Below are 27,752 nucleotides of genomic sequence, written 5' to 3' on the forward strand. Positions count from 1 at the left end.
TTCCTCTTTAGGTTTAAACTCTTCCGCATACACACGCATACACACACACACACACACACACACATACACACTCACTCTTCCTTTTATTATAACCTCGGCACCTGGTAGCTCAGGCGGCACGGAGTACACAGGAGCTCGTGAGTCGGTTCCCTGCACGGTGCGCGTGCTGAACTTTACCGGGATGCCAGCAGCAGTGCCACTCTGCTCCTGCTGACCTGTACCTGTAAACACCCCCCTCCTTCCAACCCCCGGTGTCTCACCCACGGTTTGTCTCGCCAATGAAGCGCTTCAGCGGCACGGTGAAGGTACGCGTGGGCGAAGCGGTGGACCTGCAGCCCACTAAAGCGTCCACGCGTCATGCCGTGGCTCTCGGTAAGGCCGGAGTGGGACTGATTGGCGGCACGGTCCTGGACCCGTACGTGGTGGTGCGGGTGGACGAACACGCGGTCGGACAGACCCGCGTGAAGCAGCGCACCAACGCGCCTACCTACAACGAGGAGTTCAGCGTGGGCGTGGATCGGGGGGAACGCCTGGAGTTCGCCGTGTTCCACCAATCACCCATCGGCTACGACGACTTCATCTGCCACTGCACCATCCAGTTCCAGGACCTGCGCAGCAGCGAGAGCGCTCTGGAGACTTTCGAGGGATGGGTAAGTATGCGTGCGTATTTTGGCACAAGTTCTCCAACACCCATATCACCCTTGTTGTATCACCTCTATCAGCACACATCTCTTCCAAACACTTAATATCCAATCAGAATCTTTTACGTCGCTGTGGAGGAATTTGTGTTCCACTTTCTCAGAACTGCTTTAAATCTGACACATTACTGCTTCAGGTCTCACCAGGCCACAGCATCTAAACTAACTTAACTTGCTTTTGCATTCTGATCTGTCATAACCCAATTTCACCTCAGTATCAGCTCACAGACAGATGATCTTTCATTCTCCTCAAAACAGTACTGATGGAGTGAAATTTATTGATCCCTCACTTCCCGAACCAGCAAGGCTTTCCCACTCCATCCCTCCACAATAACCAGGTTTAACTGTTGCTATCATTTTCTTACTACGACATGATGGATTGATTTTTTCTCTGCACATAAAGAGCCTTTTCTCCTCTGTTCATAGAATGTTATTTTAAAACGTTTAAGGATCTTCACAGTGTTTTTTCGGCTGCACTCATTTGCCCTGGTCCGTTTCTTTCATATTGTGAAGACTGAGCTTATCTGAACCTAGAGACATTCGCCTTCACTGTAGTTCAGAGTAGTTCAGTGTAGTTCTAGAGACTTGGAAATAGCTTTCCAGACTGCTGTAATTAAACAGTTTTCTCTGCTGTTCTAGAATGTTTCAAATGTTCTAGAAATTACAAGTGGCTGGAAGACAGTCTACTGTCCACAGTCAAGCAGGCTTTACATCACCATGAGCTAATAGGCTGCCAATCAAAAATGTGCATTTTACACAAATTTTAAAGCATTTATATCTTAGTGTATCAGTTTTCTCCAGGTCATCTGGCTGAGAAGCGTTGCAGGCTAGCACACATGACCACACTATCCTTTCTGTATTCCCTCACCACTCATAGCCTCCCCTAAACCAGACAGTAAAAGTTGCTGTTTGGAAGCTGATTCCTCATCTGGCCTTCCATCCCTCACAATGGTTAAATGTGCCACTACAACTTAAACCTGGTGTTGGCTATTGTGTCAGGCTATTGCACTAGTTAAGCACCTGGTTTTGAATGTAATAAGTATTTATAAAGAGATTTATTTCCACAGAGGCATTTTTGTAAGATTATAAAATTTTTACTAACATAATTTCACAATATGACTTTAGTGTTACTTATATTAAACCAATATAAAAACACACCTGCCCTGACTTGCTTCCTTCAATAAATCTGTAATGCTTAATAAAGTAAATTAAACATTGATATTTAAGTTAGCCTTAACAGATGCATTTTACCATCATTATTAGTTTTAGTTTGTTGTAATAACCTGCATCAAACTAATTTTAGCACACATACACACATGCAAATACACACGCACTATAAAAGGCGAATGAATGAACAATGAGAAAAAAGTGCTTAATCTGATGCAATCGAGGTCACAGTTTTAGTTTACATATAAGGTCGTGCATAAAGCTGTAAATGAGGTTGTGTAAAAGGTTGTATATAAGGCCGTGAATAAGGTTAGTTGTGAGTCTGAGTATGAGGTTGTGTATAAGGTCACGTTTAAGACTGTGTATGAAACCATGTATGATTTTGAATATGAGGTCTTTTATGAGGTTGCTTCTGAGATGATGTATGTGCATATATCTGGTCTTGTATGAGGTTGAGTAGGAGGTTGTCAAATGTGTATAAGGTTGTATATTAATATATGTTTTAGATAGCATGACTACATGAACACAACCTGTTTCAACAGTATAGGCTGCTGTTGGTGGTGTATTAGTGTGAGAAATGGTGTCTTGGTGCACATTGGGCCCCAAATACCAACGAACAGAGTTCCAGCGATGCCAAATTCATCAGTTACAACCAGTGGTAAATGTCTGAATGTTTGAAGTCTCAGAAGTCATGGCAGTCAATGTCAAACATGAGTGAACATGCCTCAGTAAAATGGAGCACTGGGTGCAAGCACAGGGTTATTACTAAACACCCTAAATGTAGCGCAGCCCCTAAAATACCCCAAGAACCAAGCAAACATCTGTATGATCCAGTCCCAACAAAAACGGTACATGGTAAAGATTTACAAAACTCATGGCAGCACCACCATTTTGGAATTTTGTGTTCTTTTTGTAAGTATCTTTTTGTGTAAGCAGCACAATACCTGGACCCCAGAGCAAAGTAATACAGTATGTTCTAATGAGCCAACATTCACTATATTTCCTAAATCTCGGTTGTGATGTTCTACTGCAACTATGAAGTGAATCATTGTGGAGGATCGATAATGGTACAAACAACATCCTTAGGTCCAGTGATTGCTTTGCCAGGTGCACCCTATGGGGCAAACCCTCTTTCCTCATGATGTTTCTGTAATCCAAGATAGTAAAACCCCATACAAAATTGGTTAAGAATGGTTTGATGAACATTAGGATGAAAGTGAAACCCCTTTTATGCTCACCAGATGTTAACCTTATGAAAGCTCTATATAAACTTCTCTACTGTAGACTAAGAAGTAGATCTCTATTGACTTAATGCATAAAGAACTGACTGGAAGGTTTTCTTTTTGAAGCTCCAGTTTCCCACCATACACCATCAGGACTTGTATGAATGTGTGAAATATGCAGTGTGAAAAAGTAATCGTTGCTCCTCTCACTGAATGATTTTTATGTTATAAAGCTAAACATATCACAGACATGGAAATCAAGTAAAAATTGATTAATCAAGTAAAAACATATTTGGTAAAAGAGGATAAAAGAAGTCAGCCGACACGTAAACATAATGTAAAAAAGTAATTACACCTTGATTAGTTGGCCAATTTATCTTTAGTTTAACTAATATGCCGGTTTAAACACAGCAAGCTTGATTTTAGAACATAAATCAATGTGCCAGTCACAATATTAAATTCTGTGTGGAATACACTATATGGATAAAAATGACTAAATTAGTTATTTTTGCCACGTCCATTGCTAACATGTATAAAATAATAATTTAACATTGTGACAACAGTTTGGGGAATTTCCTCTTTCTCTTTTAGTATGATTATATCTCTGAACACAAAGCAAAGTCTATAAAAACATGGTTTGACTAGCTGTGTGCAAAGGAGCTCCAGTTGTCTAAACAAATTCCCGAACCAATTGGGATGAATTAAACTTGGATTGTGGGCTAGGTCCTCTCTTCTAACATCAGCGCCTGACCTCAGTGACTTTATTGTCTGAATGGTCACAAATTCCCACAGACACATTCCAAAGTCTTGTACAAAGGCTTTCCAGAAGAGTGGATGATATCAAAGCTACAAAGGAAAAAGGGAACAATACAATATAAATGCTCATAGTTTTATGTTGTGATGTCTAACAAGCTTGTGGTCATGTGGCCTGATTCATGTAGCGTATGTGTTGAATAGCCTCTTTTCTTGTGGAATTAAAATAATGTTTTACAAACATGCTGTGTTTTTACTCAAGCTTAATTTCATGTAAAATAATTTTTGTTTGTGTAAAAAGAAACAATAACTCAGGCAAGCACAAGGGGGCAAATACTTTTTCACAGCCGTGTTTTCAGTAGTTCAAAGTAAACTGGCAGGTTTGTAGAGTCTCTGTGAGTGAGTAGTTGAATACGGGAAGTGCTGGCTAATATCACACTGACCATATTTAGCATTTTCGTCATCTTGCTTCTCACTACTGTATGTCTGGTTAAAGAGGGGTGTGGGGGCTTTACATCAGTGTGTGTGTGTGTGTGTGTGTGTGTGTGTGTGTGTGTGTGTGTGTGTGTGTGTGTGTGGTTTTCGGACTACAGTGCATTTGCAAGAGGGTTTAACGCGACATAACACAGGCACACACACACACACACACACACACACACACACACACACACACACAGTGTTTTATTAGATTAATTGTATAAACAGTTGATTCCCACTGCTGGTTCGATCCCCTTTGTGCTTGTCTATTGCACCTTTAGTTTTGATATTTTTACACAGGCTGAAACATATGGGCACCTTTTATTGTTGCTCTTAACGTTCCTGTTTCAGCAGGACTGCACCCCTGTGCACAACGAGAGGACAATAAAGATCTGGTTTGACCACCGTATTCACATTAAATCCTGCAGCTGAAGTCAATTTGCACTTTTAAATGAGTTGCTATACACAAAATGGCCAAAAATATATGTGGACACTTGTCCTTAACACTTATTGGACATCCAATTACAAAGCCCCAGACATTAATATGAAGTATACTCTCCCTTCCTTCTTTCCAGCACTTTTAACATTTGTCTAAAAAGGCTTTCTACAAGATTTGAAAGTGTGTCTGTAGGAGTGTGTGCCCAGTGTGTTTAGTGGGATTGAGAACAGGGGTCTGTGCAGGCCACTGGAGCTCACACCATACTTGCCTAATACTTGTGTTTAAGTATTGTGTCCATACCTAGTGACTAGAGGGACAGCTTCCATGCACTTAATTTTTTTAATAAAGCTGTTAGAACTACTACAAGGATGACAATCTTTGGAAAGACCTCATTCAAAAGGATTCTGGACTTTCTAAAACACATAAACCTGAGGTACTTAATATAACCTGTAACCTCTGTCTATAAATTCGCGTTTCTGCTGTGAACAAGTGTGTGCCATGTATGTATGTATATAAGTTGGCAATAAACATTAACTATTCACTTTTCTAAAGACTTTTCTACAGTTTTCACCAATATTTTAAATAGTGAACAATTAGGATGAAAACCTGATTAAACAACCATATTTAAAGTGATCATTTTATTAATTGATAGAGGTTACAAAGTGAACAGATAATCCGAAACCAACCCTGAGGGGCGAATACTTTTTCACGGCGCTGTTCACATACATCAGCACTACACAACTTGAATGTGTCAGTAAAGTACTGTAATGAAGTACTTCCCTTTTCTACACATCAACCGGTGGTTCATGTAAAGCAGCCTGACAAACAGAAGCGCAAACACACACACACACACACACACACACACACACACACACACACACACACACACACACACACACTCACACTCTCTCTCTCTCTCGCTCTCTCTCTCTCTCTCTCTTACGCCTTCAGTTTCCTGGTACAGTTGGGCAGTGAGGTGCTAACTCTGCCCCACTGAGCTGTGGGTGTGAGCTTAGTGCAGTGTTGTTAAGCTTTGCATGACAACACACACACACACACACACACACACACAGTGGACTGTGTTAAAGACATTAAAAAGTTGTCTTTCAAGCGTTTTGTGTTTAGAATCCTTTACCTGATTTTATTTTCATTGTATGACCTACAATATATATATATATATATATACACACACACACACACACAGTGGGGCCAAAAAGTATTGTCAGCCACTGATTGTGCAGGTTCTCCTACTTAGAAAGATGAGAGAGGTCTGTAATTTTCATCATAGGTACACTTCAACTATGAGAGACAAAATGAGAAAAAAAATCCAGGAAATCACATTGTAGGATTTTTAAAGAATTTATTTGTAAATTACGGTGGAAAATAAGTATTTGGTCAATAACAAAAGTTCAACTCAATACTTTGTAACATAACCTTTGTTGGCAATGACAGAGGTCAAACGTTTCCTGTAAGTCTTCACCAGGTTTGCACACACTGTAGCTGGTATTTTGGCCCATTCCTCCATGCAGATCTCTTCTAGAGCAGTAATGTTTTGGGGCTGTCGCTGGGCAACACGGGGGACTTTCATGTCCCTTCACAAATTTTCTATGGGGTTGAGGTCTGGAGACTGGCTAGGCCACTCCAGGACCTTGAAATGCTTTTTACGGAGCCACTCCTTGGTTGCCCGAGCGGTGTGTTTGGGACCATTGTCATGCTGGAAGACCCAGCCACGTTCCATCTTCAATGCTCTCACTGATGGAAGGAGGTTTTGGCTTAAAATCTCACGATACATGGCCCCGTTCATTCTTCCCTTAACACGGATCAGTCGTCCTGTCCCCTTTGCAGAAAAACAGCCCCAAAGCATGATGTTTCCACCCCCATGCTTCACAGTAGGTATGGTGTTCTTGGGATGCAACTCAGCATTCTTCTTCCTCCAAACACGACGAGTTGAGTTTTTACCAAAAAGTTCCATTTTGGTTTCATCTGACCACATGATATTCTCCCGATCCTCTTCTGGATCATCCATATGGTCTCTGGCAAACTTCAGACGGGTGGACATGTACTGGCTTAAGCAGGGGGACACGCCTGGCACTGCAGGATTTGAGTCCCTCTCGGCGTAGTGTGTTACTGATGGTAGCCTTTGTTACTTTGGTCCCAGCTCTCTGCAGGTCATTCATCAGGTCCCTCCGTGTAGTTCTGGGATTTTTGCTCACTGTTCTCATGATCATTTTGACCCCACGGGATGAGATCTTGCGTGGGGCCCCAGATCGAGGGAGATTATCAATGGTCTTGTATGTCTTCCATTTTCTTACAATTTCTCTCACAGTTGATTTATTCACACCAACCTGCTTGCCTATTGTAGATTCACTCTTCCCAGCCTGGTGCAGGTCTACAATTTTCTTCCTGGTGTCCTTCGACAGCTCTTTGGTCTTGGCCATGGTTGAGTTTGGAGTCTGACTGTTTGAGGCTGTGGACAGGTGTCTTTTATACAGATAACGAGGTCAAACAGGTGCCATTAATACAGGTAATGAGTGGAGGACAGAAGAGCTTCTTAAAGAAGAAGTTACAGGTCTGTGAGAGCCAGAAATCTTGCTTGTTTGTGGGTGACCAAATACTTATTTTTTCTCATTTTGTCTCTTACAGTTGAAATGTACCTATGATGAAAATTACAGACCTCTCTCATCTTTCTAAGTAGGAGAACTTGCACAATCAGTGGCTGACTAAATACTTTTTGGCCCCACTAGAGATATATATATATATATATATATATATATATATATATATATATATATATATATATATATATATATTGTAGATCATCATTTGATTTTACGTGGGTTTCTTTTGATTGGTAAATGGGGTACAGGGGGTAACAGTGTATAAAGCAACAGGGCTACAGTCTGTAATTGTATACAAACAAAAGTTCATCTGTATGGTAGGTTTGGCTTATAAACCTTTGATTAATTTACAGACCAGATAGATGTTCCTAATAAAATGCTCAGTGTGTGTGTGTTGTATTTAGACTGAAGTCACCACATGATCCTGATTCAGCTTGGTGAAAATCTTGTTTCAGTAGGTGTGAGAGGCTGAAAGGAGAGTAAATGTGTTACCAAGGGTGTTTGTAGGGGTCTTTCTTGTTGATTGGCATTTTACACTTGTCTTCCTCCCACACACTTCCTACTACACCAGCTCTCACCATCTTATTATAATGTTTGTGCACCCCTGCACTTAACAAACTTCTGCAGATTTTAATGAACAATTACTGTTTATTAACTGAATTTCTCATATTGGAACAAAAACATTTAGCCAGTAAATTTAAATACTTTTTTAAAAAGCCACTGAGAAAATGACATGTTTTTAGTTTTACAAGCTGTTATTAAGGCAAAATGATTATTTATATGAATTTAAAATATACAAATATAAATTAGACGTTTTTTAACTGGCCAGTAGCGCCTGCTGAAATTCAAACGTGGATCTCATAACAGGCTAGCATAATAGGATGCTGCATCACCTGAGCACCCTGTATCTTCAGATCATCTGTACAAAACACATGGAACAGTGGTCTCTTTGCTAAGGTTGGGAAAAAAGCTGTCACTTTAAAACCTGAAAGCATTTAAAAAGCATTTAACCACAACACCTTTTACAAGTGTGTGTGAAACGTCTGACCCTAACTGTACTTGTCTACATGTGTGTTTGTGTGTGGCTTTGTTCTGTGTTGTTGTTTCCTGTCGCTACTGATGATCAGCCTACACTCTCAACCTGAATATCTTGTGGTGGTCTGATGTTGTGAAACTTTATAGCTATTATTATTTATGAGAAAAATAAATCAGATGGTTTTGGGTTGACGAATAAATAGATTTAATGTACAAGCCATCAAAACGTTTGACGGTAAAAATGCTGCAAAATATTAAAAACCATTTTAATCTGATCACCTGATGAGACTAGAGATTAAAGCCACGTTTGCAACCGTTCTTTGGACTCTCAGTGCTCAGGAGTTTGCAACAAACAGGTGAAATCTTTAAATTTGTTGAACTTTGCACCACACATTTGCATTAGTCAACAAAAGTACACCTGCTCTGCTGTATTGAATGTGATGGCAGGGCTTTGTGCTGACCCACAGTTGATTCTAATCTAAACAACATCTAGAGTCTCTTCTAAAGAATTTGGCATCATGATTATGTAAATATGGATGCTGGGATTCATATTGGAGCTCAGTGGTGCACTTACCCCTGAAAACTGAATACAAAAACGACACTAGTGTTTAAAACCACCTCTAAAAGAACTGAATCAAATGGTAAGTCTACTTGGTTGTAATGGAGTTAATGTTGTTTTACTTGCAGTTTTTTAAAGCCTGTAGGTGGAGCCACGCTTCTTTTTGTGCTGTTCATAGCCAAGCATTGCTAAGACTTCCCCCAGCTGTAATCTTGTTAGAGGTCATGTCTGACTCTGACCCCACAAGACTATGCTGTTTTAAAAATTTTTTTTTGAAAAAAAGTGTTTGTTGTAACAGTGTTCCATTTGAGACTCAAAACTTGAAATTAAATATTCAAAATAGCACAGACATGAAATGATGACACTGATTTAGATGGTGTGACTGGACTTGAGAACCTGGTCTCTGTGGTGCTAAGCTAGCACATTAGATCAGTGGTTCTTTTTAAACTTTTTGTCATGCAACCCCCATCCCAAAAAAATAATAGGTCCGGTCTCACGACCCCTTGATTTCCCAACCAACTAATTTGACAGCGTGCTGTCATGGCTAACCTCCCCCGAGCATTAATCACATCATAGAACGGAAAATGATATTTATGTATGTGTCAGCCATTCAGATCTTGGTGGAAGTTTTTAGTTTTTTCTCATCTGTTTTGATATAAGATAAAATAAGACTTTATTGTTACATCAAATTAACTTGTTACATCAGTACAAGAGAAAGGAAAAGACAACTAATAAACGTAATATATAGATTTAGGAGCAGCTAGACAAAATCGAACACAAAGTGTATACACTAAAGGGTTCCCTTTTAGTACACTGTTATATTATTATAAATATAATATATACATGTAAATATGAATAACATATAACATATTGCACCTTTGTATTGCATTTATATGAGGAGTATTTGGAATAATCGTAATAGAAAATGGAAAAACAAATAGAAACTGTTATTTAACTGTCATAATAGAACACTTACTTAGAGTATACAGTCCGATAAATGATCATTGGTTATAGGGTCTGGTTGTTATTGTACGCCCTGATAGCTGCTGGAATAAAGGACCTGTGGTAGCACTTCTTCCTACACAGGGGGTGGAGGACTCTGGTGCTGAAAGAGCTTGTAGGAACCCCTGGGTGTTCACCGCAATAACAAACTGGACTGGTCTAGCAATTCAGATTTTCTATACAGAAAGGGCCAAGGTCGTCTCTGAGGAGACTGAGGTCTTTCGGAGTGTACCGGCCACTGTTGAGATCTTCCTATGACACTGTAGTAGCATCAGCCATCTTTTACACAGTGGTGTGCTGGGGAGGTGCAATCTTAGAGAGAGACAGGAAAAGACTGAACAAGCTGGTCAAGAGAGCAAATCTCTAGAGGCTATAGAATTTGTAGAGAAGGTTGGAGAAAGGAGGATGATAGCCAAGCTGCCATCCATCTTGCACAACCCCTCACATCCACTGCACGAGTCTGTAGGTGCTTATACTTCCTTACAATCTCAATGTCCAAATGCAGGGCCACACCTGAGGATACTCATATAGAAACAGACCCACTTGTAGATGCCTCCTCTGAACTGTTTATTGCCTTTTTCTGGAGCCACCAGTACATATTTTTAACCTTAGCTGGCTAACAACTCAAGCATTCAGCTTGATTTTTCTTTAATAAAGCAGAAACAATCTGTGTTTACATACACCGAGCATCTGGTTTATTTCTTTAATTAGGAGGAACAGTAAGGAAACACTCTTAATTGTGCATTGCTAGCATGATTAGTAGTTAATACATTTAGACAGAAAATAATCTCACGACCCCACCCATTTTTTGGCAAACCACCGAGGGGTTGTGCCCCGATTTGAAAACTGCTGCATTAGACCACCGCATGGCTTAAGTTCCCCTTATTATATTGTTTGCTGTCTAATGCGCTGGCCACTGTCTGTATATCAGCTTTGCTATTATCCTGGCTGAGTGTCTTTAAAGAAGGGAAGATTAATGGGGTTCCCCATTGCTGTAGAGCAAATGCAACCTGTGCTGTCTGGTTCAGGCTTTTTCAAAAGTGGGGGATGATTTGCTCAGAGCTCTGAACTTTGTGTCTTTGTGGGACTCCGCCACTGGAAGGTGAAAAGAAACAGCCAGTGACTGAACCTGTTTGGTGGGGGTGAGTGATAGTCTGCAGCTCAGTTAGGTCAGCGCAGGGTTTGTGCAAGTGACGAGGGAATTGCAATAGGGAATAGAAACTACTATATTGAGGAGAAAATTGGTAAAAAAAAAAAAAAAAACTGCTAATATCAAAACATGGTGAGCACTGTGTAAAACCTGGTTCAACTTACCTGGAATACAAAATTAAATGAGTATAATATGCGAGTACCTTTACGGATTTTTATATTGTGCAGTTATGAGGAAGCTTAATTATTGTAAATGTTGGTCAGTGATGATGGTATCATGGAGAAGAACAGAACTGAACTTTAGTTTTTGAGAAGTGATGAAGTTGGTAGAGGAAACAGGATCCACTTTACGCTGGTTCTTTACCTTCACCTCATCTGTTCCCTCTTCATAACAGGACAGTTTATCGAACCATTATTGATTATATACTAACAATATGTGTGAATATAAACATAACGGGTGTGTGTGTGTTGCCAGGTTGACCTGGAGCCAGAGGGCAAGGTGTACATCCAGATCACTCTCGATGGATCATTTACTGATGGTAAGAACCACTCACAGCCTGTAACCACATTTCAGACTGACTCCTGTTATTGTGTCTGTTAGTGTGTCTGTGTCAGAGAGAGAGAAAGAGAGAATACACTATATGGCCAAAAGTATATGGACACCTGACCATGAGCTTGTTCCCATTTCTCTTTTTTAAGAACAAATGGTATTAAAATAGATTGACCTCTATGTGATCTTTTAAGCTACAATGACAGTCACTATTCTGTGAAGGCTTTTTATAAGACTTTACAAGACTTTCATTGGTCTGTGGAAATTTGTGTCCATTCAGTCAAAAGGGTGTAGACATTAATGCATATGTCTCAATTAAATATATACAGTTTTATCTTGCTGCCTGCATTACACCCAGGCTTCTGAAAAATCCCATGCAGACTAGTAGAAACACAGACAGGATCAAACCCAGGTCCTCAGGACTCATGTTACAGTGAGGCACCCACTCAACTAAATGCCTAAATACCAGACCACTGACATGGGTTCCTGTCTGTGCATGTCAAAATGTCAAAAACCAAACACACACACGCACCACACTGAAACACCTGTGTGTGGGTTTATGCTCAAAAATAGAATAATCAGATGAGCGACCATGCATGTCTGCAACAAAAGAAGCACAAAGCCCTGATCTCTTTCTGGGTGCTCGATTTTACATTCAAATGATGTTATATGTTCAAAAGTATGTGGACACCTGACCACAATTTTGCTGCATATCCCATTCCCATCACATTCAGTGCACTACAAAGTAACAGCCTCCACTCTTCTGGGATTTTTTTTTTATTTTGTGGGGATTTGTGCCAATTCAGTCAAAAGAGCATCTTTGAGGTCAGACACAGATGCTAACCTAGAACAGAAAGTCTGGCTTGCAGTTCAATTCAGCCCAAAGTTGTTCAGTGGGATTAAGGTCAGGACTCTGTGCAGGGCATTTGAGTTTCTTCAGATTAAACTCATCTAATCAAATTGTGTCTTTATAGAGCAGGGAAGGGCCAAAACTGTTACAAATATGAAAACCTACCATGTATTAATAGAAAGGACTTTATTGTTGTGGTTTTTATTTGAATTCTCTTCATGTAATGTTGTATTTAGTTAAGCAATCTGACATTATTCAGTCTGAAATATGCAATAACGGAAGCAAAAAGAAAGGGGGCAATAACTTTTTACACTGCTACACACACACACACAGAATAAAATGTACTTCCTTAGCTGATGTGGTTAGCAGTTTTGGTCTTTATTTTAATGAAACAACAGGCAGCTCATTGTCAATTTTTATCTCTTTCTTTCTTTCTTTTTCTTTTTTTAACTTTTTTTTTTCTAGGACAGAGAGAAAAAACATATTTCCTTGATGAAAGAATAAAAAAAAAATAAGGGTAGTATGACACTAAAAAAGTGTGAGTGTAGGAGGTCTTGGTTTTAGTCATCATATCATTACTAACCTTTAGCCTCATTTCTCTTTCTATTCTCGTTATTTTATAGTGTTTTTTTCTATTTTTCTAATTCTATTTTTGTATTCTCTCAATTCCCCATTTCTCTCAATCTAGTCATATCCAATTCCCCAGTTGTATATTGCTACTGCTGCAGACCTCAGTTTTGATCAAGGGGGGCCGTACTTAACACACGTCCCCTCCAACACATGTGCAGTAGCCAACAGCTTTTTTCACCTGCATGAAGTGCGTTTACACAGGGATCAATATCACATCTGAAGAGTCACACACTGCTCTCCATTATTCACTGTCTCTATGCAGGTGCTTCAATCAGCCAGCAAAGTGGAATAGTTTTAGCATGCCAGACACAGCCAGTCACAATGCCAGTCTGTGAAGGTTTTCGGCCGACCAAAAGTGTAACCCAAGCGTCCTTTTGTTGAGACACCCACCAGTTCAGAATTTATTTATCATATTTTGTCCTTTTGTTGTCACTTTCCTCCTTTTTTTTATGGAGTTGTTCCATTCCCTCCCTTCTGTTATTATTTGGATTCAGATTTAGTTTTTGTTCCTTGTTTAGAAGACCCTCCGGCTCCTTCTCCAACGTTTAAGGAGTTCAGTCGGAAACGCCAGCGAGCCGTGAGACGGAGAATCCATCAGGTCAATGGCCACAAGTTCATGTCCACCTTCCTGAAACAGCCCACTTTCTGTTTCCACTGCAAAGATTTTATATGGTAATCCCAAACACCACATGCGCGCACACACACACATTCAGAAACTAATTTAAAATCTAAACACACTGTACATCTGGTGAACAAAAACATTCTTTGTTGCAAGGTTGGCAATTACAGCTTTAAACAGCAAAAGAATAATTAGATTTTTGTGTTTGATTCACCAGGGTTACAAAATCCTTATTAAAAATTCATGGGTTTGAGTCAGGATATCATGTAACACCGTCACTTTCTTTTAAAGACAGCAGTCTTGACTTGTGGCTTTATGTTTGAACTCGTTTTAGTGGACATTTAGTTTCTAGGAGAATGAGATTCAATTCTCCATGTATGTGTCCTGTGGGTTCGGTGTTCTTGAGATCATACACTCTTATTTGTCCAAACTTGAGTAGCTGAATTAATACCAAAGATTCAGTTTTTTGGTTTTGATTCAGTTTGTGTGATAATACAAAACTGTTCTTTGAATCCACCTTAAACTACTTAGAAAAGACAAGCTGAAACTTTTGAAATGGCCCTCACAGTCCACTGACTGGAACATTATTGAAAATCTGTGGATAAAGCTTAAACATTCTATGCATGCAAGACCGGCTGAGAAGTTCTCAGAACCAAAAGCGTTCTGCAAGGACAAGCAGAACAGGGTAAAATTTTTCCCACAAAAATAAAGACTAAAACTGGCTGCTACAAAAAGCCTTTGCAAGCTGAGGTATCACCCAAAGATATCTATTATCTATTTTTATTAATATTTTATTAAAAATAAAGTGCTTCTAGAGGGTGTGTTGTGTCTCAACAAAATATATAATTTGGTCAGGGGTGCAAAAACTTTTGCATACAACTAAAACAAACTAAATTGTAATTAACCATCCACTGTGTGTGTCCTTCTGCATCTCTGTCTGTCTGTCTGTGTCTATATGTCTTTCTGTTTGTGACTCTCTGTCTGCATGTTCTGTGTGTCTGTGTTTGTGACTCTTTGTCCTCTCTGTGTGGGTGTGTCTGTGTGTCTGTCTATGTGTTTTGTGTGTATCTGTGTGTGTGTTTCAGGGGTGTGTTTGGAAAGCAGGGCTACCAGTGTCAAGGTGAGACACGCACACGCACTCAAACACACTCACACACACTTACACACACACGTTCACACATAAACAAAAACACTCATACAAACACACTTACCAAAATACACACACACACTTTTAATTCTCTGTTTAATGTAATAAAGTGTAAATGTTGTGTGTGTATTAGTGTGTACTTGTGTTGTTCATAAACGATGCCATCAGCTTGTCGTCACCGTGTGTCCACGCATGAAAAAACCTGCTAAAGAACAGGTGAGTCACAACCCACACACACACTCACATATTATACATATACGACCATGAGCTTTACATAACAGACATTACGCTTTTCATTTTTACGCTTTTATTTAAGCGTAAACTAAATTTTCATCTTCACACAAGTACAGAAGCCATGAGTTCTCTTATGATACTGTATTTCATTTATTACACGCTTGTCATAATTACAAAATAAAAACTTTTTTTTTTTCGTAAGATGATAAGAAAAGTTTCCTGAGATCTCAGTGTAATAAACACGCCTCTGATTTTGGTGATCACAACATCATTATAATAAGCAAATTATTAAAAAGCTGCCAAAAGGAATCAGACAAGGTGAAGTTAGACCTAAATCTAAACCAGTGTAATTATAAGAGTCCCTCTGTGCTCCAGTCTTCATGTGCAGGAGCAAATCGATCATGACCTGATGCAGCATGAAACTGTTTTATGTTCTGCTGAGAGGAAAAATGACCTGATTCAACTTGTCACCACAGAAAACTGACAATATTACCTCATTATTACGAGAAATGAAAATAAAATTGAAAAACGATGTGAATTTCTGCTGATTTTATGCTTTATTGATCACTTAATAAGGTCAGGTTAGCTTAGCTTTCTAATTACAATTGTGGTTGTGGTGTAATGATGGCCACACATATCACAAAGCAGTGAGAAGAGCTGAAACTATAGTGAGTTTGGTTGTGAAAGCATGTAATGTTAGTCAAATGTGTAATATTAAAATAAGAACATGAATTAATAATTTTCTCTCTCTGGGTGTGTAGACGGTGAATCAGGGCTTCAGTATCAACGTTCCCCACAGGTTCAACATCCACAATTATAAGGTTCCTACCTTCTGTGATCACTGTGGATCTTTACTGTGGGGCATCGTCAAGCAGGGACTACACTGCAAGAGTGAGAACACACACACACGCACACACACACACACACACACACACACACACACATATATATATATATATATATTAGATATAGATATATATATATAAATAGATTTACATATTTATATATATACACATGCATATATGTATATATTTTGTGTGTGTATTTATACGTGTGCCATAAAATTAAAACCACCTCCTTTTTTCCACACTCACTGTCCATTTTATTAGCTCCACTTACCATATAGAAGCACTTTGTAGTTCTACAATTACTGACTGTAGTCCATCTGTTTCTCAGCATGCTTTGTTAGCCCCTTTTCATGCTGTTCTTCAATGGTCAGGATCACCACAGGACCAGCACAGAGCAGGTATTATTTGGGTGGTGGATCATTCTCAGCACTGCAGTGACACTGACATGGTGGTGGTGTGTTAGTGTGTGTTGTGCTGGTATAAGTGGATCAGACACAGCAGCACTGATGGAATTTTAAAACACCTCACTGTCACTGCTGAACTGAGAATAGTCCACCAACCAAACATTTCCAGCCAGCAGCGCCCCATGGGCAGCGCCCTGTGTCTAGAAGGTCTAGAAGATGACCAACTCAAACAGCAGCAAGAATGATCCTGAGAATGATCCACCACCTAAATAATACCTGCTCTGTGGTGGTCCTGTGGTTGTCCTGACAATAGTCCAAATCTTGATCTTCATTTTCTGGTCTGATTATTGACCAGATTCACAGCAGCATGATTTACTTTTAGCTCCTGTACAGAGATTTTTCTACTGCTACAGGAACCCATTGTTTCTAAGTGTATTTTAACTTTTGTTTTCACCTGCATGTGTAGTCTGTAAGATGAACATTCATATTCGTTGTGAGGGGAACGTCGCACCGAACTGTGGGGTAAACAACGTGGAGCTAGCTAACAAGTTAGCAGAGATGGGACTTCAGCCAGGGGGAACAATAAAGCGCAACTCATTGGTAAACACACACACACACACACACATAAACACACAAACACACTTATACACACACAAACTTTCTGCTTAGCGTTTTTTTGTGTTGGTTTATGTGTCTTAGAGTGTAGCCGGTGTAGAATCATCTCGGCGTGTCAGTATGAAGGAGAGTGAATCTCCAGAGAAGGAGAAGGTTCGAACCCTGCACGTCACTGATTTCACCTTACTGCAGGTGCTCGGCAAAGGCAGCTTTGGCAAGGTTTGTAGGTGTGTGTGTGTACCATTGAGTTTGCTGTACTTACAGGGTTACTGGGTGTCCAGTTGTCAGCTGTAATGTCCAAGTCTGGTCTGAAATCCGAACTGGACATTAAGACAATGTAATTTTTAAGACAAGGTAATCACCATAAAGATTAAAGTAATTTAATGGGTTTTTAGTCCAAGTAATTGATTCAGTGAGTTGTTCAATCAGGAAATAAATCAATATGTCATGTAATGTCACTTTGCTGTCATTGCTTTGTGATGGTTGGCTGCACAAATAGATCAGTCTTGTGTTGCCTACAGCAGATTAGCCCTTGATAATGCAATCCATGTTGTGATGTTGTCAACTCAGCTTATTCTTGATCCTCCTTGTTATCTGAATCCCTTTACACGTCCTCTTAACACCTGCCAAGTACCTGTCTCCATCAGGGACATTCTCTTGACTGTCCCAGGTATCTACAGGAGCGGCAAAGACTTACTTTTCCCCAAACCATGAGAGAAATTTTCGACAAAGTTAAAGCTGGAACGGTACTCGAACTTTTCACAAATACAAAACTAAAGACACACGTATAAAGATAGACAAAATGAAAACAGAACAAGAAAGACTATTACCTGTCATGACACTGCCCTTGGTGTTGTCCTGTGGGTGCTTCATCACATGCCCAAAGTTACGCAACTTGTAGAAATTAATGTGGTTCAGTAGCTCCTTTTTTGTTCTGGCCATCTTGTAAACCTGCTCAGTGGTTATCATCTTCATCCATGAGATTTTCAGCATTTTCATCCACTTGTTCTCAAATGCCTGAATGTGTCTTTCCAGGCTTCACCTCCATATGTGCCCACTGGCCAGACCAAAGCTTTCATCAACTGTTACTTGGTGATGGTGCTAACTGACTTGTTGTTTATATCCTTGTCAAATTGACCAACGCCACCATTCCCATTGCTATTCTTCACTTCACCAGCATATTGTGTATACAGTATACACATGTACAGTGGGGCCAAAAAGTATTTAGTCAGCCACTGATTGTGCAAGTTCTCCTACTTAGAAAGATGAGAGAGGTCTGTAAAATCACATTGTAGGATTTTTAAAGAATTTATTTGTAAATTATGGTGGAAAATAAGTATTTGGTCAATAACAAACAAGCAAGATTTCTGGCTCTCACAGACCTGTAACTTCTTCTTTAAGAAGCTCTTCTGTCCTCCACTCGTTACCTGTATTAATGGCACCTGTTTGACCTCGTTATCTGTATAAAAGACACCTGTCCACAGCCTCAAACAGTCAACCATGGCCAAGACCAAAGAGCTGTCGAAGGACACCAGGAAGAAAATTGTAGACCTGCACCAGGCTGGGAAGAGTGAATCTACAATAGGCAAGCAGGTTGGTGTGAATAAATCAACTGTGGGAGCAATTGTAAGAAAATGGAAGACATACAAGACCATTGATAATCTTCCTTGGGGTCAAGATCTCATCCCGTGGGGTCAAAATGATCATGAGAACGTTGAGCAAAAATCCCAGAACTACACAGAGGGACCTGATGAATGACCTGCAGAGAGCTGGGACCAAAGTAACAAAGGCTACCATCAGTAACACACTACGCCGAGAGGGACTCAAATCCTGCAGTGCCAGGCGTGCCCCCTGCTTAAGCCAGTACATGTTCAGGCCCATCTGAAGTTTGTCAGAGAGCATATGGATGATCCAGAAGAGGATTGGGAGAATATCATGTGGTCAGATGAAACCAAAATGGAACTTTTTGGTAAAAACTCAACTCATCGTGTTTGGAGGAAGAAGAAGAACCCAAGAACACCATACCTACTGTGAAGCATGGGGGTGGAAACATCATGCTTTGGGGCTGTTTTTCTGCAAAGGGGACAGGACGACTGATCCGTGTTAAGGGAAGAATGAACGGGGCCATGTATCGTGAGATTTTAAGCCAAAACCTCCTTCCATCAGTGAGAGCATTGAAGATGGAACGTGGCTGGGTCTTCCAGCATGACAATGATCCCAAACACACCGCTCGGGCAACGAAGGAGTGGCTCCGTAAAAAGCATTTCAAGGTCCTGGAGTGGCCTAGCCAGTCTCCAGACCTCAACCCCATAGAAAATTTGTGGAGTCTGTGTTGCCCAGCGACAGCCCCAAAACATCACTGCTCTAGAGGAGATCTGCATGGAGGAATGGGCCAAAATACCAGCTACAGTGTGTGCAAACCTGGTGAAGACTTACAGGAAACATTTGACCTCTGTCATTGCCAACAAAGGTTATGTTACAAAGTATTGAGTTGAACTTTTGTTATTGACCAAATACTTATTTTCCACCATAATTTACAAATAAATTTTTAAAAAATCCTACAATGTGATTTCCTGGATTTTTTTTCACATTTTGTCTCTCATAGTTGAAGTGTACCTATGATGAAAATTACAGACCTCTCTCATCTTTCCAAGTAGGAGAACTTGCACAATCAGTGGCTGACTAAATACTTTTTGACCCCACTGTATATATATTGTGAAATCATTGAAACCTATAGTTTCAGGTCTTGCTTTCACCATGATGATCCGGAGGTTTGTGATCTGATCCTGTCTCTTCTTAGCGAGTCGATACAGTGAATCAATTCAATTAACGGAGTGGTTGTTTAGACCAGGCAGTCAGTATAGTGAATTTAAACTTGGTATGGTTGATTGTTTATGTACGGAAATTTTTAAATAAAGGCGTTTAATTTTTTTTTGTGTGTGTGTGTGTGTAGGTGATGTTGGCGAGGTTGAATGGTTCCGATCGTGTGTTTGCTGTGAAGGTTTTAAAGAAAGACGTGATTCTGCAGGACGACGATGTGGAGTGCACGCTGACAGAGAAACGAGTGCTGACGCTCGCACACACACACCCCTACCTTACACACCTGTACTGCTGCTTCCAAAACCCGGTAACTAACACACACACACACAAACACACACACACACCTGTACCTTACACAACTGTACTGCTGCTTCCAAAACCCAGTAACTAACACACACACACACAAACACACACACACACACCCCTACCTTACACACCTGTACTGCTGCTTCCAAAACCCAGTAACTAACACACACACACAAACACACACACACACACCTGTACCTTACACATCTGTACTGCTGCTTCCAAAACCCGGTAACTAACACACACACACACACACACACACACACACACACACACACCTGTACCTTACACATCTGTACTGCTGCTTCCAAAACCCGGTAACTAACAAACACAAACACACACACACACACACACCCCTGTACCTTACACATCTGTACTGCTGCTTCCAAAACCCAGTAACTAACACACTTACACATACACACACACACACACACACACACACACACACCTGTACCTTACACACATGCACAGCTGCTTCCAAAACCCAGTAACTAACACACTTACACACACACACATACACACACACACACACACACCCCTACCTTACACACCTGTACTGCTGCTTTCAAAACCCGGTAACTAACACACACACACACACACACACCTGTACCTTACACATCTGTACTGCTGCTTCCAAAACCCAGTAACTAACACACACACACACACACACACACACATTCCTACCTTACACACCTGTACTGCTGCTTCCAAAACCCGGTAACTAACACACTTACTCACACATGGAACAAACATATTTACATTACATTACATTTACTTTTATCCGAAGCAATTTTAACTAAATACAATTAACGCAATTCAGGTTTAAGGGCCCTGCTAAGGGTCCCAAATGTGGCAGCTTGGTGGTGGTAGGGCTTGAACCAGCAACTTTGATTACCAGTCAGTGCTGAGCTACTACTGCCACACACATTTACATGCATGCACACACTCAAGTGTGTCTAATGGGACCATCACTCACACACACACACACACACTTTGCATGTGAACTTCAGTTCAGACAGGAGCTGATAAAAGCACTGCACTGTTTCTCCTGATTCACCTTCAAGATACTGCTGTTAAACCTGCATCAGTCGCATCTCCACTCTTCAAACCATTACTAACCTGCTTAAAGGATGATGTAGTGTGTGTGTGTGTGTGTGTGTGTGTGTGTGTGTGTGTGTGTGTGTGTGTGTGTGTGTGATTGATGGTTCCATCTAATGCACTTGAGTGCATGAGGCAGAAAAACATACAGCTAATAAATTGTGTTTTTTGTTTCAAGAACACATAAAGCACAACACACACACAAACACCAAACACCTACACACACAACACACATTTAAACACACGCACACATTTACACACTTAAACACACAAACACACCTGCACACAGAACAAACATACATTTAAACACACACACATTTACACACTCACACACACAAAAACACCTACACACAGAACAAACACAGATGCACACATTTACACACACACACATACACACTCAGAACAAACACATTTTCACACATGCACACATTTACACACACCTACACACACGGAACACACAGACATTTTAACACATGCACGCATTTACACACACGTACACAGACACAGAACACACATTTACACACTCTCACACAGAACACACATTTAAACACACACACAAACACATTTGCACACACAAATTAACACACAGAACAAACACATTCACACACTCACACAAACAAACTTTTATTACACACAAACTCTGTTCCTTTCCTGTGTTCTCCTGTGATTAAATGGATTAAACACATTTATTTAAATCAGCATTTTAAAGTTTGTTGCTGATCACAGAGACAAAGCAGAAGCCAAAGCTCCTGTCCTGTATGAGAGGCATGTGAACCAGCATGTGAAGGTTTAATAAATGTGTCTCTTGTTTCCTCTTATCTCAGGAACGTTTGTTCTTTGTGATGGAGTTTGTGAACGGTGGTGACCTGATGTTCCATATTCAGAAATCCAGAAAGTTTGAGGAGAACCGAGCCAGGTTTTATGCAGCCGAAATTACATGTGCACTCATCTTCCTACACAACAAGGGTATTATATACAGGTCAGTAACACACACCTACAGAACACAGCTGTTATATATAGGTCAATAACACACACACACTGCCCCCCCTCCTCGATTTTCTGAAGAAACTGAGCAGCAGTCACAGAGAGCTCACATTGACATTCAGCAAATCATTTAATGTGTGTGTGTGTGTGTGTGTGTGTGTGTGTGTGTGTGTGTGTGTGTGTGTAGGGATCTGAAACTGGATAACGTGTTGTTAGACAGAGAAGGTCACTGTAAGCTGGCAGATTTTGGAATGTGTAAAGAAGGGATATTTGAAGGATCAGCTACAGGAACGTTCTGTGGAACACCTGATTACATCGCTCCTGAGGTGAGTCACTTCACAGGCAAAAAGTTTTCACCCCCTTGTTTAGTACTTGTTTAGAGCCAGTAGTCCATTTAAAGTCCATGTGTGTCTGAGTCTTAGAGTCCTTGATCTTTGGCTTGTATTGGATCTAATGAAATCAAAGTGGTTTCTATCTGATTCGTATCTACAGATTTATTTTGATCGATGAAAACTGAAAATTCAATTTCCTTACATTTTTCTTTCACTGATCACACAGCTACTGGAGGATTTTCTGTCTCGTACTGCATTCATGTTGTCTCCTTCAGGTGACATGAGGTCAGTTTGTTTAATGAAGCTGTCGTTCAGTTCGAGAAATGATATGAAACAAACAAAAATCAAGTCTTACCCAACACCCAACACTTAGCTTAGCATCATGCAGACACGAATAGTTGGGCCTGAGGGAGGCGCTTCTGGGTCAGGGTGGGGGTGGTGCATGCAGCGGAAATGTTACCATTAGGGGATTTGAAGATGACTAGATTCTAGACTAAGGAGAAAAAGTGATTAAAACCAACACAAAAAATAAAGATTACTAAAAAAGGCTGGATGAGGAATCAACTCCTTGCCATTGCATCAGCAAACCCAACTGTCTGGTCAAAGCACTGACGAAAGCATCAGAAAAATATGGCGGGATTACATGCAGCGACTCTCTGTAAATGCTGTAAAACTCAAGTTACATTAGGCACCTTTTCATCGTCTGGTAATCAGGACATAAGTGAGAATTAAGTGTTATTAGTGAATATAAAGTAGTGCTTGACAAACCTATTAAACACGATTGGGATGAATTGGAATGTCTATTTTAAACCAGGAGTTCTTGGTCAACATCAGTGTCTGTACTTACACATTGTCTTTTAAATAACTGGGCACAAATTCCAACAAATGCACTCCTTACACTTTAATCTTAAATCCTGTAGATTTCAGAAGAGTGTAGGCTGTTATAGCTACACGGAAAGGCTGAGACTCCATGGGTCTGTCTGAATACCTAGTGAGCTGGCTTGATGCCTACTGTCTACCTAGTCAGCTGCCTAAGTAGAGAGGATTAATCAAATTTATAACGCAGATTATTTAGAGGTACTACTTAGACAGCGATTACGCTGATTACGTCACCACAGTTTTCACTTACTAAGCTAACACAGTTATCCTCATGCCATTCAAACCAATGGGCTGAGGTGACACAACCCTCTAGCATGACAGCTAACATCTCCCTCCGTGTACCAAAAATGGTTAAATTGGCTCTGACAAGCTTGAATTTGCAAATACATGACACTTGTGCACCTTTATACAAATTGAAAATAGAATAGAAAAAAGAAAAGTTGTGCCACACTGAATGCTGAGATTGCCGTCACAGCTAGAAAGCATTGGATGCTTCCTCGTTTTTCAGATAGAATATTGCTTCAAATGAAGGTACCTCAGTAGGCAGCATTTTAAGGTATCTAAGAATTTAGACAGCCTTCTTCTCAGGAGTGCATAGGATGTAAAATGCTGTTTATACTCTATAGAGAGCTCACCAGGTTTTCTATATTCATGCATATGGTTTTAAAATGGAATATCAAAAATTCTCGTGTTCTGGTGTCCACATACCTCATGTCATCTGAAGTGATGTTGTGCTTGAAAATTCATCTCTAAAACCCTGGTGTGACCGTAAATATGTTTTAGTTTAAACTGGCCTCAACAAAAGTGTTGCGTCCACACACATACATCACTTTCTATGGTTCCAGTCTTTCTTTTTGGTGGAAAACGAATGGGTAACAAAACCGTAAGTTCTGTGTGTTTGGGTCAGTTACTGTGTTTGTGAGTGCAGTGTGGGTATGAGTGTAGTAAACACACTCAGTCACTGATAGCAGGGGTGATTAGAAGGTATTGATCAGTAGAAACTAATCAATCGTGGAATTGATTTCAGCACTCGTCTCATTCTGTTACCCCCCCTGTATTGATGAACAGATCCTGCAGGAGATGCTCTACGGGCCGTCGGTGGATTGGTGGGCCCTGGGAGTGCTTTTATACGAGATGCTTTCAGGCCACGCCCCCTTCGAGGCAGAGAATGAAGATGATCTGTTCGAGTGTATTCTGAATGAGGAGATTGTTTACGCCTCCTGGTTGAGCATTGAAGCTGTGAATATTCTCAGAGCTGTAAGTTTCACACACCAATACAGATCTGACCTGACTTTACTTACTTCCTCCGGTCAGTTACACCACCTGAGTGCAGCGTTTAGACTAAAGATTAAGATACAGATTTGGAAACAGAGTTTGGAGAATGAAGCGCTCTGGGAATATGCAGCACAGGTTTGGAAACATAAAGCTTTACAGTAAAAACTTATTGTTTTTTAAATTTCGCCAAATAAAATCACTCCAGTTCCTCAGGGGTGCACAAACCTTTGCACACGACTGTATAGTGCCCCTTTTTCACTGCACACTAGCTGTGTTTTTTAATTTGTGTTCCCACATTTTGTACTTGTTTTTATTGCTAAGTGACTCGTACTATACTTAACTAAATTTGACCAGGGACCAGGTACAATGAAGCTGACTATGGGTGGAGCGATTGACAGTCCACTGAAGTCAGAGAATACACCGATCAGCCATAACATTAAAACCACCTTCTTGTTTCTACACTCACTGTCTATTTTATCAGCTCCACTTACCATATAGAAGCACTTTGTAGTTCTACAATTACTAACTGTAGTCCATCTGTTACTCTGCATGCTTTGTTAGCCCCCTTTCATGCTGTTCTTCGATGGTCAAGACTCTCACAGGACCACTACAGAGCAGGTATTATTTGGGTGGTAGATCATTCTCAGCACTGCAGTGACAATGACATGGTGGTGGTGTGTTAGTGTGTGTTATGCTGGTATGAGTGGATCAGACACAGCAGCGCCGATGGAGTTTTTAAACACCTTACTGTTCCTGCTGGATTGAGAATAGTCCACCAACCAAAAACATCCAGCCAACAGCACCTCGTGGGCACTGCCTGTGACCACTGATGAAGGTCTAGAAGATTACCAACTCAAACAGCAGCAATAGATGAGCGATCGTCTCTGACTTTACATCTACAGGGTGGACCAACTAGGTAGGAGTGTCTAATAGAGTGGACAGTAGTGGACACGGTATTTTAAACCTCCAGCAGCACTGCTGTGTCTGATCCACTCATACCACTTGTCACTGCAGTGCTGAGAATCATCCACCACCTAAATAATACGTGCTCCTGTGAGAGTCCTTACCATTTAAGAAAAGGGTGAACGCAGGCTAAAAAGATATGTAGAGAAACAGATGGACTACAGTCAGTAATTGTAGAACTTCAAAGTGCTTCTATAAGTGGAGCTGATGAAATGTGCAGTGTGTGTAGAAACCAGGAGGTGGTTTTAATGTTATTGCGTTCAGCGTCTGGTGGAGAACGGCAACATCAGTGACGCCTCCTACTGTCACACGTTCCCTTGTGCAATCAGATTAGGACAGTAGCAAATCAGGTACAATATAGATAGTTCTGGATTTGAATGCGTACCATATAGGGACTAATTCTGTATGATTTAAGATTAAAGACACACAGGGGGCATACAGGGCAAGTGTGTGTGTGTGTGTGGTTTCATTAGCTTAGCTCATTTCTTACAATTGCTTTTGTCTTGCCTCATAAGGTCTGCTGTTTGTCTCTGCCCCAGAGACACAGACACACACACGCGCACACACACACACAGAGAGGTTGAATGTTTAATAATCTGGTTGCAGATGGTCAGAGAGATGCTGGATATATTGAAGTAGTTTTAATAACGGTCATGTGGTGTCGTATCTCCTGACCTCAATCACCTGCACGATATTAAACAATCTACAATAATCCAGTCGCCCACGTGCACAAGACTTTCTGCTTAAATCAGCAGGTTTTTTGGGGGGACTGGGGCGGTCGATGGGGGTGCAGAGTGTGGTGCTGATGCTCATGATTTACCTAAACCAAGAGATTAAATATTTATATTGCACTGTTGTGTAGGTAATGTATCTGTGAGATAATCATACTGTATATAAATCCTTTTACTAGACCGTATAAATTGGTAGAACGACAGTAACACTGTCTATAGTCAAGTGAGCTTTATGGCATTATGGGCTTAGGAAATGCTGTGCAAGAGAGAAGAGAGAGAAGCTCCTGCTGTTTATTCCTCACGTGATCAGCATTAAACTTCAGGGCTTCTTTCTTGCGTGGCAGCCTTTCAGGTCACAGTGATTTAAAGCTTGCTTGACAGTGTGAATGTTAACCTGACTTGTATCCAACCTGAAATAGTGTGGTGTAAAAAGTCTTTGTTATTTATTATTATTCATCATAATATACCAGAATATAGTAATGATAAAAGTGAAATAGCCTCGGGCAGATGTTTATTCAAGTCATATTAAATCTGCAGTTCCTGATAAAGAATCCATCTCGGCGTCTGGGCTGTGTTGCGGCCGACGGAGGAGAGAAGGCAGTTACGGCTCACGCTTTCTTCACACCTATCGACTGGGACAAACTGAGCCGTAGAGAGCTGGAGCCGCCGTTCAAACCTCAAATTGTGAGTGTGATTCACTTTGTATGGGATAAAATGCTTTGTGGAATTGGACAGACCTTCGAGCCTAATAACAGCAGTAATAATCAGATTTGTGGTTTTGTTTCCTGAGTAGAAAGCAGCCGAGGACGTGAACAATTTCGACCCGGATTTCACTCATGAAGATGCTGTTCTCACTCCCATTGAGGCCGGTGTGCTGCCCCAGATCAACCAGGATGAGTTCAATGGATTCTCCTTCACCTCAGAGCAAATGCTGCAGTACTGCCCACCCTAAAGAACAAGGAAAAACGAAAATGCACCTGGGGCCGGTGATGTCAAAGGGGGCCGATGAGGTCACGACGGGTTTGTTGTGACGTTGTAGCGAAACTATTTATTGCCGCCAGCTTGAGCATGTACACTTACAGATGTTAGCTAAAGCTATCAAGCTAAAGCTATATTGATGTGTAAATCCATGCTTGATCATAAGTTTGAGACACTGGGCCCATTTTTGGAACCAAAGACAAGTTAGACATTTTATACGTTCAGTGTTACTAAAAGCTACGATCTTGAAAACAGCAAGCTATAAAACACCTGAAGAGATGTGATGAGATCAATATTCATGTCGTTTCTTAAAGGAAATGAAGTTTGAACCACATTAGAAAATGGAAATGGGTTTCATTTTCTTTCCTT

The 27,752-nt window shown here is 40.5% G+C and overlaps 1 protein-coding gene across 1 annotated transcript; it reads left to right on the forward strand.

The window, feature by feature from the left end:
- The first annotated feature begins 278 nt into the window (after positions 1 to 278).
- prkcha (protein kinase C, eta, a) lies at positions 279 to 27,360 on the forward strand. The gene is made up of 14 exons (XM_062994886.1): positions 279 to 650; positions 11,596 to 11,659; positions 13,669 to 13,822; positions 14,855 to 14,889; positions 15,050 to 15,132; positions 15,912 to 16,041; positions 16,869 to 17,002; positions 17,102 to 17,236; positions 19,971 to 20,144; positions 22,066 to 22,220; positions 22,413 to 22,551; positions 24,505 to 24,693; positions 26,943 to 27,089; positions 27,199 to 27,360. The coding sequence occupies exons 1-14, from the start codon at positions 279 to 281 to the stop codon at positions 27,355 to 27,357; spliced, it is 2,070 nt and encodes a 689-aa protein (XP_062850956.1). The 3' UTR covers positions 27,358 to 27,360.
- The last annotated feature ends 392 nt before the right edge of the window (positions 27,361 to 27,752 follow it).

The sequence above is a fragment of the Trichomycterus rosablanca genome, chromosome 5, assembly GCF_030014385.1.
Source record: "Trichomycterus rosablanca isolate fTriRos1 chromosome 5, fTriRos1.hap1, whole genome shotgun sequence".
Classification (NCBI taxonomy): Eukaryota; Metazoa; Chordata; class Actinopteri; order Siluriformes; family Trichomycteridae; genus Trichomycterus; species Trichomycterus rosablanca.